Below are 14,504 nucleotides of genomic sequence, written 5' to 3'. Positions count from 1 at the left end.
AATACATTGCATTTTGAAATTACAAATGTTGAGGCTCTCCTTATAGTGGATTACTAGCCAAAGATCAGCATGCATCATACATAAATACTAAAAACGGTATCTTAATATTAAACACATTTTTAAAAAATTACAGTTGTTTTGTTGAATCATTAAACACGCTATAAGACATCTCGTACGACAGAGGGCGCCATTTATTTTAGAGAGTCAGGCAACTGACAAATTTTCCCGTCATCCAACGCACATGTAGCTTACCCGAGTGACCTCAGATTGTCGCAGGACCAATGCACGCCTCTTCTGTCCAACATTTATGCAAGCCGGGGCAAAAGCAATAATTAAACGATAAAACATTAAATTACTGATTCACCCTTCCACCGATTGAGGTACATTTTGAGTTGCTAATCACACCGGCTGGTAAGAGGCGCTAGAACAGTTTCCCATGGCTGGAATCGAAGAGCTATCACCGGCTGTGGGCCCAGTCGATACCCGGCCCCCAGAAGGCGAGATCGACGAAGATGAAGATGAGGAGGTATTGATGAATGGCAACTTGACACCTGTCACCCCGTAACTGTCATGCACGATCATACATACAATTTCATTTGAATGGGTATGCCTATTTGGCTAGCTACATCTACTGAGGGTCAGTCGTTATGCTAGTAATTGCTTACCGGTGTTAGCATGGTAGCTAGCTAGCGAACTATCACGTGCACAACTAGGATAGCTGTTTTACATGTAACGTCACCTGTACTGTAATTGGCTGTACCTTAAATTTAACTCCATGAACTAAACTTAACAAGATAACTAAGCCAGATGTCCCATGGTGGGGGCACATACATTGTAAGAATTGTCTAAAACTGTCATGTGTCATTCAGTAATCTGAAGGTTTTCAATACTAGTTAGTACCTCAACACAACTGGCTACTTTTTGGACTTAATGTAGTTACTGTATACCTCCATTCTCCATTGGGTCTACAATAAACATGTTATCAGTGTTGTAGTAACTTGTGTCTCCCTCCCCTCAGCTGGATGAGACTTTTATTGAGAGGCTGTGGGGTTTGACCGAGATGTTCCCTGATACACTGCGTTCTGCGGCTGAGGTGACCGTATCAAGCTCAGTCACTATGGCCAAGAAGCTGTACAGGTGAGTGTTCTCCTGAAAACGTCTGAAACCTCTTGTTTTAGAGCTTCACCATGCACAATAATGACAAAAGCTGTGTGTGGATGGAGCATTATATTGCATTCACAGTTCTGAGTGGAGTATCTTGTCTGCCTGCCTGCCCCTGGTCTTTCCAAATAGTCAGTTACGCCATCTTTAAAAAAAAATCTACTTTAGTTATCTCATGTCTGTTTGTTATTTAACCCCCACCTTTCCCTCTCATCTCACCTCCTGCCGACATGTCTCTTCCAGTTTCTCCCGCGCTGCCCTGTGGGTGGGTACTACCTCGTTCATGATCCTGGTCCTTCCGGTGGTGTTTGAGACGGAGAGACTACAGCTGGAGCAGCAGCAGCTACAGCAGCAGAGACAGGTACTGTACTATCTCACTGACAGACCATCTTCAATTCCAAATACACTACTAGCCCCTACCACTATGTCCTAGCCAGGCTCTTGTTCTTCTGAAATTAAAGCAATATGGCTAAAAGTATTAGCATTTCAGACAGCAAGGTGGATATATAATCATATAGCCTATACCTGTCCTATACTTTTCAATCTACGTGAAAAGCCTTTGGGGCTTTGATTTGGAATTGGGTAAATCATTATTTTGTTATGATTCATTAGAATCTGCGGTGTTGTCAATTAATAAATGAACTCATGTTTTTGTAATGCCCCTTCCTTGTGTAGATCCTGTTGGGACCCAACGCAGGGATGTCAGGTGGGATGCCAGGGATGATGCCTCCAGCTCCAGTGAAAATGTGATGATGTCACTCAGACAGCCTTAGAGCTTTAACCAACGGGGGAAAGGGGAGGCTTTCGGAAGGAGAGAGAGAGACAAAGAAGAGGGAGGAAGAGAATACAAAGCTGCATCTGGTCAGCACACATGCTCATTCCAACATCCAGGATTGGTCATTTTAGGAGGTTGAGGAGGAGGATGATGTCACGTCCTGGGTGTTGCAATAATGAACGTCCCTCTTGCTGTCTCTCTTCCTCAACATCCTGCAGAGACTGACTTCTGAGCACTGTCCTTTTAATTCATTTCTTTTTTTATATGTATAGCGATATAAATATGTATGTGTTCCACAGAGTTTGGACCAGGTAGATAATTGAAGAAATTGGAATATTAGTGCGGTTATAAGAGGTTACCAAGAGTGTGTGTGTGGTCTGAAGAACAATGTTTTAATGTGGGTGTGTAGCTCCATTTGGCCTCAACTATTGTTACCTGTGTTTGGTTTGGGACTGTGTTCATTCCACTTGTAAGTGGGAAAATCATGGTAGACTAGACATGACTGTCATCATAGATCTGTCATAGTCACAGCTGGTCATTGAGATCTAAAGTGTCTGCTGATTTTCGTTGTACCTCTACATCAAGAACAGGCTTACACTAGAGAAGCCAGGTAAGGTGACTATGCCCATTGAGTTGGTGACTTCTTGGAATATGCATCTACTCAGATGCAACAAAAGCCAGCAGGCCACAAGACTCTGCAAAGACTAAGCCATAGATAGGGTGTTAAAGTGTTCTTTGTTGTGAGTGTTAAAATTCCCATTGAACAACTGCACAGGGATACCCAATTGAAAAAGTGTTCGTGATCAGAGAATGTCTGTCACGTGTTGCTTGAGACTTGGTTTCATTTGGGCATTAAAGCCAATCCATCACAAAATATGCATCACAAAAAGTATATTTTGTTAAGATTCAAACAGCATTTTCCCTACATACAGTATAAATCTGTAAATATATTATGTCAATGTACACAGTCCTGTCAAGCCTGAGAGAATGTCAGTTACTTTTCTCTGTCACTCCCTATGGAATTTATGGTCTCTTACCTCAGCTTCCAGAGCTAATTCTACGTCTGTGTTTTCGACATGATTGCAGGAATAAAAACACCAAGGAAATGGACATTAACATATGCTGCTTTGCCTCCATTACAGTTAACTTGTTTTAAATGATTTACATGTACCTGACTTTCCTCTGAGACATTACATTTGTATACTGTAGTAAAATACAGGTATCTTAGAGATAAATACTATAAATTGACTTTGTAACTTCTGTGCATCAAAATCAATCACACCTAAAAATTGTTTCTGATGAGAGCAGAGCATGAGAGCATCTCACGCATATAATTTGATTGACAGTTTACTTGAATGTTGCCGATGAAAGCATCTCGCGAGTGTAACAAGGAATACCTAGGATAGGATAAGTAGTCCTTCTCTACCCCCCCCCCCCTTAAATGATTTAGATGCACTATTGTAAAGTGGCTGTTCCACTGGATGTCAGAAGGTGAATTCACCAATTTGTAAGTCGCTCTGGATAAGAGCGTCTGCTAAATGACTTAAATGTAACACTTTCGATTGACAGTTCTCAACTTTCAAACACGAGCGTGATAAAGGACTTCTGTTAAACTTTCCCGCCACCTGAATAATAAATCTCAGGTGGCAAGTCATTTTTCATATTGATGAGTTGAAAATCATCATCATTAGCTTTGCCACATTTTATATACACTTTCTATTTTTACAGGGCTGTCAAGTCGTGAAGGAAGCGACCTAATTCTGTCGTTCTGGCAAATCTTTCAGGAGCAATAGTTTACGTTGGCTAGCTAACCAACTTATCGCTTGCTAATATTTTCTGACATGAGATATTTCTAAGTTTTTCCCCATTTATTAACTAGTAGCCTATAGCCAGCTAGAAACAAAAACGATATATACTTCAAGACATTGTGCCTATCAATATGAAAGCCGCTGAGGATCAAGTTGTGGAGGATGAGGCCGGATACCAAGATGATGAGGTAACATTAACCTGGCTAGCTAGCTAAACTCTTAACACATTCAACCCAGAGGCGCAACATAGCGAGACTTGCGAAACAGGCCGAGTTTGAAGTTTGAGAAGGGAACAATTCTTTCTTAGTTAATTTTCTCGACATCTAAAGGCACAACGTAAATTCGTGACAAACTGACACGTTTTCATTTTCGTCAAAAACAACGTATTGAAGGAGTGCCTTTGATTTTGACAGCCTGCACATACCCAGTTTGACGCGAGACGACCGTTAGACCCGATGACGTGTTTCTACGCATTCGTTTATGCTACGTTCACTTTCTTGTCGAAACTAAAAAACGTCGAAATTTCCCACTTGCTAACTGGTTGAACGTGACACGTGTATTTTGTTATCAAATCACCTTATACCACCCACCACTGCGACCTGTATGCGCTCGGCGGCTGGCCCTAGCTCCATATTCGTCGCCATACCCACTGGCTCCAGGTCATCTATAGGTCTATGCTAGGTAAAGCTCCGCCTTATCTCAGTTCACTGGTCACGATAACAACACCCACCCGAAGCACACGTTCCAGCAGGTATATCTCACTGATCATCCCCAAAGCCAACACCTAATTTGGTCGCCTTTCCTTCCAGTTCTCTGCTGCCAGTGACTGGAACAAATTGCTAAAATCGCTGAAGTTGGAGACTTTTATTTTCCTCACCAACTTTAAACATCAACTATCTGAGCAGCTAACCAACCGCTGCAGCTGTACTTAGTCCATCTGTAAATAGCCCACCCAATCTACCTACCTCCTCCCCATTACTGTTTTTATTTTATTTACTTTTCTGCTCTTTTTCACACCGGTATCTCTACTTGCACATCATCATCTGCTCATTTATCACTCCAGTGTTAATCTGCTAAATTGTAATTATTCGCTCCTATGGCCTATTAATTGTCTACCTCCTCATGCCTTTTGCACACACTGTATATAGACTTTCTTTTTTTCTACTGTGTCATTGACTTGTTTATTGTGTTATTGGCTTGTTTATTGTTTACTCCATGTGTAACTCTGTGTTGTTGTCTGTCACACTGCTTTGCTTTATCTTGGCCAGGTCGCAGTTGCAAATGAGAACTTGTTCTCAACTACCCTACCTGGTTAAATAAAGATGAAAATAAATACATTAATAATAAATAACTTACAACCTATTAGCAAGTCAGACATTTCCGAGTTTCCTAGTTCCGACAATCACCTGAATGCGGCATTAGCTAGCCAACGTCGCGGTGACATCGCCTACAAGTGGGGATTTCTTATTTTAGAAATTGAATTAATAGAATGGACGTCCGCATTTAAGGCAATTATGTCATAATGGATGGACTGGCGAGTATACCCATAGGAGCAAATCAGGAATTAAAAGCAGGAATTGTACCCATCAATCTGTGCTGTGATGTTTTGAATCAACTCAACTGACATTACAAAAAGTACATTCCATTGCATGAGCCACATCAGCAAACATCATTTGAATGAACATTCTACATTACCATGGAAATGATTGCATCACAATGGAAATTATTGTCACAATAATAGGCTGCCATTGCCAGTGTACCCATGAGTTTGCCAGCCAAATCGCCAGGGTTAGAGGATTCAAGCCCATTCTATTTCTATGATTTCTTAGAGCTGGCCAGGTTGTAGTTCTAAAACCCGGAAATGAGTGACCTCTGGTTTGTTCAGCCATCCCTAACAAGAAGAATGAATGGGAAAATAATAGAGTTTTGTAATAAACACCGAAAATTAAATCTCAGGTTAACACAGGCATAAGATATCTTATACATTTTGTTATATGAGATTAAAGCAGTCAGTTAACATGACCTTTATGAATTATGAAGCCTTTATGTGCTTTATGCATAGCCATGGGAAATAGGGGTGCCGAAGGTGCTGCAGCACCCCCTGAAAAATCTGAATTTAAAACAAGAATTAATACAAAATATATATTATTTTTTGAAAAATATATTGTTTCTCAAAAGTAGTGCACTGGGCCTTTACTGGTATTAGTGGACTGATGTAGAGGTCTGTAGTGCAGGTCTAAAACATTTTTTTCAGCATCTCAGCTTTGACAAAAAAGGGTAGTTGTATAATGAAGAACAATATCTTGCAGGATTCAATAGTTGGAATTGTAAGAGTTGTTGCCCTGACCCTGTCGCTGTGATTGTCATCCAAATAGGATCCAGAAAGAACAAAACCCCGTCTGTCCTCAAACATTTACATCAAAAGGTGCAAAGTTATGGGCAAAGACACAAAACATCCACATCAAATTACATATTGTTCTTGATCAAATAACATGGAAAACAATTTTTTTGGGGGAAGTATTAATTTACCATCCTTACAAACTACTTAATGTAAATGTACATTACTGTATTATACATAGGCTGGTGGTCATCTAGGTTTGTACCTGTAGACTTTCCATCACTATGAAGAATAACAATGCACAATACAGTAAATGAGTATATTGAGACATCAAGTGGTTTGTGATGATGTGGCTAAATTGGTAGAGGATGGCATTTGCAATGTTAGGGTTGTGGGTTCCATTCCCATGGGGGACCAGTATGAAAATGTATGCACTCACTACTGTAAGTTGCTTTGGATAAGAGCTTCTACTGAAAAGGAATGAATAGACCATTTCAGTTAACACATAGAAAAAGTATTTAAAGAAACTAGAAAACATACTGTATATCAAACAAGTATTTTCACATTCCACAAGTATTATCAGATACTACACAGGCTCTAATCGTACTACGCTGGCTCAGATGCTCGTCGGATGTGGCAGGGCTTGCAAACTATTACAGACTACAAGGGGATGCACAGCTGAGAGCTGCCCAGTGACACGAGCCTACCAGACGAGCTAAATAACTTCTATGCTCGTTTCGTGGCAAGTAACACTGAAACATGCATGAGAGCATCAGCTGTTCCGGACGACTGTGTGATCACGCTCTCCGCAGCCGATGTGAGTAAGACCTTTAAACAGGTCAATTAAACAGGTCAACATCCACAAGGCCGCAGGGCCAGACGCATTACCAGGACGTGTACTCCGAGCATGCGCTGACCAACTGGCAAGTGTCTTCACTGACATTTTCAACCTCTCCCTGGCTGAGTCTGTAATACCAACATGTTTCAAGCAGACCACCATTGAAAGGTTGGTCATGGCTCACATCAACACCATTATCCCAGAAACTCTAGACCCACTCCAATTCGCATATCGCCCCAACAGATCCACAGATAATGCAATCTCTATTGCACTCCACACTGCCCTTTCACCCATGGACAAAAGGAACACCTACAGTTGAAGTCTGAAGTTTACATACACCTTAGCCAAATGCATTTAAACTCTGTTTTTCACAATTCCTGACATTTAATCCTAGTGAAAATTCCCTCTCTTAGGTCAGTTAGTAATGTCAGAATAATAGTGGAGAGAATTATTTATTTCAGCTTTTATTTCTTTCATCACATTCCCATTGGTTCAGAAGTTTATATACACTCAATTGGTATTTGGTAGCATTGCCTTTAAATTGTTAACTGTTAGTTGGTGGGTGAAGATATCCCTCTAGTGGTGTGGGGGCTGTGCTTTGGCAAAGTGGATGGGGTTATATCCTTCCTGTTTGGCCCTGTCCGGGGGTATCATCGGATGGGGCCACAGTGTCTCCTGACCCCTCCTGTCTCATCCTCCAGTATTTATGCTGCAGTAGTTTATGTGTCGGGGGGCTAGGGTCAGTTTGTTATATCTGGAGTACTTCTCCTGTCTTATCCGGTGTCCTGTGTGAATTTAAGTATGCTCTCTCTAATTCTCTCTTTCTCTCGGAGGACCTGAGCCCTAGGACCATGCCTCAGGACTACCTGGCACGATGACTCCTTGCTGTCCCGAGTCCACCTAGCCGTGCTGCTGCTCCAGTTTCAACTGTTCTGCCTGCGGCTATGGAATCCTGACCTGTTCACCGGACGTGCGACCTGTCCCAGACCTGCTGTTTTCAACTCTCTAGAGACAGCAGGAGTGGTAGAGATACTCTTAATGATCGGCTATGAAAAGCCAACTGACATTTACTCCTGAGGTGCTGACTTGCTGCACCCTCGACAACTACTGTGATTATTATTATTTGACCATGCTGGTCATTTTTGAACATCTTGGCCATGTTATGTTATAATCTCCACCCGGCACAGCCAGAAGAGGACCGGCCACCCCCCATAGCCTGGTTCCTCTCTAGGTTTCTTCCTAGTTTCTGGCCTTTCTAGGGAGTTTTTCCTAGCCACCGTGCTTCTACACCTGCATTGCTTGCTGTTTGGGGTTTTAGGCTGGGTTTCTGTACAGCACTTTGATATATCAGCTGATGTACGAAGGGCCATATAAATTAATTGATTTGATTTAAATTGGGTCAAACGTTTAGGGTAGCCTTCCACAAGCTTCCCACAATAAGTTGGATGAATTTTGGCCCATTCCTCCTGACAGAGCTGGTATAACTGAGTCAGGTTTGTAGGCCTCCTTGCTCGCACACACCTTTTCAGTTTTGCCCACACATTTTCTATAGGATTGAGGTCAGGGCTTCGTGATGGCCACTCCAATACCTTGACTTTGTTGTCCTTAAGCCATTTTGCCACAACTTTGGAAGTATGCTTGGGGTCATTGTCCATTTGGAAGACCCATTTGCGACCAAGCTTTAACTTCCTGACTGATGTCTTGAGTTGTTGCTTCAATATATCCACATCATTTTCCTGCCTCATAAAGCCATCTATTTTTTGAAGTGCACCAGTCCCTCCTGCAGCGAAGCACCCCCACAACATGATGCTGCCAACCCCGTGCTTCACGGTTGGGATGGATTTCTTCAGATTGCAAGCCTGCCCCTTTTTCCCCCAAACATAACAATGGTCATTGTGGCCAAACAGTTCTATTTTTGTTTCTTCAGACCAGAGGACATTTATCCAAAAAGTATGATCTTTGTCCCCATGTGCAGTTGCAAACCCTAGTCTGGCTTTTTTTATGGCGATTTTGGAGCAGTGGCTTCTTCCTTGCTGAGCTGCCTTTCAGGTTATGTCGATATAGGACTTGTTTTACTGTGGATAATAGATCCTTTTGTACCTGTTTCCTCGAACATCTTCACAAGGTTCTTTGCTGTTGTTCTGGGATTGATTTGCGCTTTTTGCACCAAAGTACGTTCATCTCTAGGAGACAGAACGCACCTCCTTCCAGAGCAGTATGACGGCTGCGTGGTCCCATGGTGTTTATACTTGCATATTATTGTTTGTACAGATGAACGTGGCACCTTAAGGCATTTGGAAATTGCTCCGAAGGATGAACCAGACTCGTGGATGTCTACAGGTTTTTTCTGATGTATTGGCTGATATATTTTGATTTTCCCATGATGTCAAGTAAAGAGGCACTGAGTTTGAAGGTAGGCCTTGAAATACATCCACAAGTACACCTCCAATTGACTCAAATGAATCTGAATCTTCTAAAGCCTTGACATCATTTTCTGGAATGTTCCAAGCTGTTTAAAGGCCCAGTCAATTTAGTGTATGTAAACTTCTGACCCACTGGAATTGTGATACAGTGAATTATAATTGAAATAATCTGTCTGTAAACAATTGTTGGAAAAATGACTTTGTCATTGCACAAAGTATATATCCTAACCAACTAGCATAAACTATAGTTTGTTAACAAGAAATTTGTGGAGTGGGTGAAAAACAAGTTTTAATGTCTCCAACCTAAGTGTTTGTAAACTTCCGACTTCAACTGTATGTGAGAATGCTATTCATTGACTACAGCTCATCGTTCAACACCACAGTGCCCTCGAAGCTCATAAGTAAGCTAAGGACCCTGGGACTAAACACCTCCCTCTGTAACTGGATCCTGGACTTTCTCAGGAGACTGAAAAGATTTGGCATGGGTCCTCAGATCCTCAAATGGTTTTACAGCTGCACCATCGAGAGCATCCTGACTGGTTCCATCACTGCTTGGTATGGCAAATGCTCGACCTCCGACCGCAAGGCACTACAGAGGGTAGTGCATACGGCCCAGTACATCACCGGGGCCAAGCTTCCTGCTATCCAGGACCTCTATACCAGGCAGTGTCAAAGGAAGGCTCGAAGAATTGTCAAAGACTCCAGCCACCCTAGTCATTCTCTCTGCTACCGCACGGCAAACAGAACCGGAGAGGCAAGTCTCGGTCCAAAAGGCTTCTTAACAGCTTCTACCCCCAAGCCTTAAGACTCCTGAACTTGTAATAAAATGGCTACCCAGACTATTTGCATTGCCCCCCCTCCCCTCTCTTCTACGCTGCTGCTACTCTCTGTTTATTGTCTATGCATAGTCACTTTAATAACTCTACAGACATGTACATATTACCTCAATTACCTAATTATTTGTTATTCTTATCTCCTACTTTTTTTTTAGGTATTTTGTTAAAACTGCATTGTTGGTTAAGGGCTTGGGAGTAAGCAATTCACTGTAAATTCAACACCTATTGTATTTGGCACATGTGACTAATACATTTTGTTTTAGATTAACTGTTTTGTACAGATAATTATTAGACTCAAGTTGCAAATGCTGGTAAACATTCAAATACTTTTTTTTTTTTTTTTAAATCACAAATTAAGTGCACTGTGCCTTTACTAGTCCTGTATTAGCGGAACGATATTCGCGAATTGAGTGCGTGAAAATATTTTTCCTCCAAAGACTACAAAATACGCCATTCATTTTCCCCGTAGGCTTTGTTCAAACAACCATGACGGAGGTAGTGCTTACAAAAAGACACGATTACTATTTATCTTTATTGGAGAAGCAGTGTTTGCCTATCTTCATACTGTACAGTCTTTGATTTTAGCAATCTTGCCAGCCTGGCTACGGTTGTCAGTTTTGTTAGCCACTAGCCATCTCGTTGCTACTACTAGCATCATTTTAGGTTGTTCTTGGTAGAATGGATTGTTGTAGCTAGGAAGTTAGCTACAACTCTTTGATAATCATTGATAACAAACAACATAGCTAATATATGTTTTGGTGATGGTAACTTCCATCTGGCCTAAGTGGTGTGTCAGACAGTCAGATCATATGTTACTTCTCAACATGGACATGAGGTTGTTTGGTCATGTTCTTTACCCCCAGGAGTCCGTTTTCCAAAATATAAGACACCCTACAGAAGCATGGAATTGTGAGTATATCTGAAAACAATGTCAAGGACAGTGGTTAGACAGCGCTGACCCTTGACATAGTGTATAATATGTTATAGATACTTAGTCATGGGTTGGTAGATAGACCAACTCAAGATTACACCTCAAAACTAATAAGTAAACAACCCCCCCCTCTCTCTTTCTCTGCCTCACTCTCTCCATTCTCTCCCACTACCACCCCTCCCTCTCTCTCTCCCCTTCACTCTCTCTCCTCTCCATTCCTCCCACCCTCCATCCATACATAACATGGCAGATTTAAAGAAGCTGAAGTCTGTGGGTATTTGCATAGTGATGGGGATCCAGATGACCACACAGAGCCCTGTGTAACATCGAGGGCCTTTCAGAGGCCAAGGTGGACAAGATCAAAGAAGCTGCTGGGAAAATGCTGGTGAGAGACTCACTTGAGTCTACTTCAGAATAGGGGACTTTGATTTTTCATGATTCGTTTTGTTGTCAATGTAAAAAAACAACAACATTTATTCAACGTATAATCGTAAGAGAAACTCAAAATCCTGTTGCAGCTGGTCGCCAAGTATGTTGAATACATTTTTATTTTAGACCAAAGGTTTCCTGACAGCATTTGAATACAGTGCGAAGAGGAAACAATTGTTCCGCGTCAACACTGGAAGCATAGAGTTTGAGTTGAGATTCGCCACATGCTCATATGTTCATAACTTTTTATTGTAATACATTTTCAGTTCTCCAATTTTTCTCTTCTGATCCACCTGTCTTCAGTAAACTACTTGGGAGAGGTATGGAGAGCATGGTAATCACTGAGGCATTTGGAAGTTAGCTCTGTGGGTCCCCCAGTCAAAGATATGATAAATCTCATGCTCATGATGTTTAAGACAAGAAGTTAAGGCCCAATGGCTAACATTAACCTGAACTGAGTCAGATATAAAACATGTTTTATTTTTTTCATACTTTCATAGTAAATGTTTAGTCCCTCAGAGTTTCGGACAGGCAAGACCCAGCTCTCACACACTGTGGTAAGTGAATGGCTGAGGGGTATTTTCGGTAGTCCCAGTTAGGTTGTACTGTCTTGGAAGTCAGGTTTCAGAAATATTCAGATATTATTACATTGGTTCTTGTCATTTAGTCCGTGTCTCTGTTGTTCTCCAGTCACAGCCCAGCTTCCTGGAGAGGATGGCTACACAGGAGGAAAAGTAATCTTCATCGACACAGATAACACTTTGTATCCTAATTTACCTGAGCTCTAATCTATAAAGTCAAATTTGCATCAGTTTAAAATCACCCTTACCTTTGCAAGTATTTCTGAGGATACAGGGTCATAAGTATCCCAGTGTTTTTTTATTCACATGACTCAGCCAATAGAGTCTCTTATGAAATCCTATGTTTTCCTTAACCTGATGTGACCCTCTAGTCGTCCAGACAGGCTGAAGGACATAGCAGACAGGTTCAACGTGGACCATGATGCTGTGTTGGACAATGTGTTATACGCCCGAGCCTACACCAGTAAGACATCAAACTTACTCATTAAACTACCTCTCTATCATTACTGTCACGTTCTGTCCATAGTTCTTTTGTATTTTCTTTGTTTTAGTGTGGTCAGGGTGTGAATTGGGTGGGCAGTCTATGTGGGGTTTCTTGTTTGGCCTGATATGGTTCTCAGAGGCAGGTGTTAGTCATTGTCTCTGATTGGGAACCATATTTAGGTAGCCTGTTTTCTGTTGGGGTTTGTGGGTAGTTATTTTCAATCTTTGTGTGTCTGCACCAGATAGAACTGTTTTGGTTGTCACTTTGTTGTTTTGTGTTTTTTTGAAGTGTTCAGTTTTCCATTAAAAAGATGAACACTAACCACGCTGCGCTTTGGTCCTCTCTATCTCCAGACGACAACCGTTACAATTACTGCCTAAACCTGAGAACATATTGTCTGAGAAAAGCTGTTTCACAAAGTTAGATAGAAATGTTCAGTATACATTTTGAGTCTGTTTGTACATTTTTTACTGTATACATTTTAGGATAATTTCTGTGTTTTCTAATGGGTACTTATGACATCAGAGGATAAGGCTTTTGTATGGTTTGGACCATGCATCTTGGACTTACTCTACTGCACTACTATCTCCCTAATTAGGTTTCAACTTCAGGTGAACACCAGATGGAGCTGTTGGATTTTGTGGCGGCCAAATTCCACGAGGAGGGAGGCATCTTCAAACTTCTGGTATTAAATGAAAAGAAAATATAAACAACATCACCTGTCATATTGTTTTATGTTAGTATTTTTTTCTTAGTGTCAACTTCTATCACTGTACTTATCTTTCGGTAACACTTTAGTTAATGTCGACAGATATAATGCATTATTATGTGTAATAAGCATTTATAATATCTTGTCTCTGTCTTTCCCATTCCTGCCCTCAGATCATAGACTCCATCATGGCTCTGTTCCTGGTAGATTTCTCTGGCAGAGAGACAACAAAAGCTGGCCCAGATGCTCTCTCGTCTGCAGAAGATCTCTGAAGGTCTGGCCACAGCTCTTGCAGATTTATATGGGAACTATGGAAATAATAGATGTACATCACAGCAGAATAACTCTGCAGAATAACTCTTGAATTTTGCATAAACCTTGGATTGACGGAGATGGGATATACATATTTTTTAAATATTAATTTGTACATATTGATATTCATGTCTTCCTTTCTCCTCTCCCTAGAGTACAACGTTGCGGTGTTTGTCACCAATCAGATGACTGCAGACCCTGGAGCTGGGATGTCGTAAGTGACTAGCCTGATGTAGGGACTAGGGTTCGGTTTGGAATTAGACGAAAACTCACTCACTTGGCTAAATTTCTACCAGATTTTTGCCTGTAATTCTAATCTGAGTGTTTCTCTTGTCTCTGTCAGGTTCCAAGCTGATCCCAAAAAGCCGATTGGAGGGCACATCCTGGTGCATGCGTCCACCACACGAATCAGCTTGAGGAAAGGACGTGGAGAGTTGACAATCGACAAGATATTTGACAGGTAATTTGTCTTAAAGTTCACTTACTCAATATATGTTGTTCTCATTATTCCTTAGTAATAAATCATTGTAAAGAAGTTGTCAAATATGATTTTCTCACCTATAGAGAAAGATCTTCCTCCTCTCGTAGATTCATTATTTTCCATGGTCTCCTGCAGTCCTGATATGCCTGAGAATGAGGCCACTTTCACTCCGGGGGTAATTGCTGATGCCAAAGAGTGAAAGACCCTCATGGATTCACCATTGGGCAGCTTTTTTCAAATCATAACTGATTTGAATACTTATACTGTTTATCTGTACTATTTAATGTTAGATTTTTGTTGTTGTTGAGTTTTGTAAAATTAAGGATGTATATACTCTGATTAGTATACTGTTTTTAATGTTCATATTTACTGGTTTACAGAGTGGCGATAGACAGCTT

At 41.2% G+C, this 14,504-nt stretch overlaps 1 protein-coding gene and 1 pseudogene across 1 annotated transcript; both read left to right on the top strand.

Annotated features, from left to right (window-relative positions):
• Positions 1-223: 223 nt before the first annotated feature.
• Positions 224-3,054, top strand: LOC135511987 (mitochondrial import receptor subunit TOM22 homolog). Its single transcript, XM_064933539.1, has 4 exons — positions 224-526; positions 1,019-1,137; positions 1,405-1,522; positions 1,837-3,054. Exons 1-4 carry the CDS (start codon positions 437-439, stop codon positions 1,909-1,911), a joined length of 402 nt encoding a protein of 133 aa, XP_064789611.1. The 5' UTR covers positions 224-436; the 3' UTR covers positions 1,912-3,054.
• Positions 3,055-10,566: 7,512 nt separating this feature from the next.
• Positions 10,567-14,368, top strand: LOC135511986 (meiotic recombination protein DMC1/LIM15 homolog; annotated as a pseudogene).
• Positions 14,369-14,504: the final 136 nt, after the last annotated feature.

Source organism: Oncorhynchus masou, chromosome 24 (genome assembly GCF_036934945.1).
Source record: "Oncorhynchus masou masou isolate Uvic2021 chromosome 24, UVic_Omas_1.1, whole genome shotgun sequence".
Classification (NCBI taxonomy): domain Eukaryota; kingdom Metazoa; phylum Chordata; class Actinopteri; order Salmoniformes; family Salmonidae; genus Oncorhynchus; species Oncorhynchus masou.
Note: the sequence above shows the minus strand (reverse complement) of the source record. Positions and strands in the feature narration are given on the sequence as shown.

Bases quoted from the DNA above. Each gene is read 5' to 3' on its own strand.
- LOC135511987 (XM_064933539.1), top strand. From the start codon at position 437: ATGGCTGGAATCGAAGAGCTATCACCGGCTGTGGGCCCAGTCGATACC. The intron at 527-1,018 runs GTATTGATGAAT...CCCTCCCCTCAG, and splicing joins ACGAAGATGAAGATGAGGAG to CTGGATGAGACTTTTATTGA. The intron at 1,138-1,404 runs GTGAGTGTTCTC...TGTCTCTTCCAG, and splicing joins ATGGCCAAGAAGCTGTACAG to TTTCTCCCGCGCTGCCCTGT.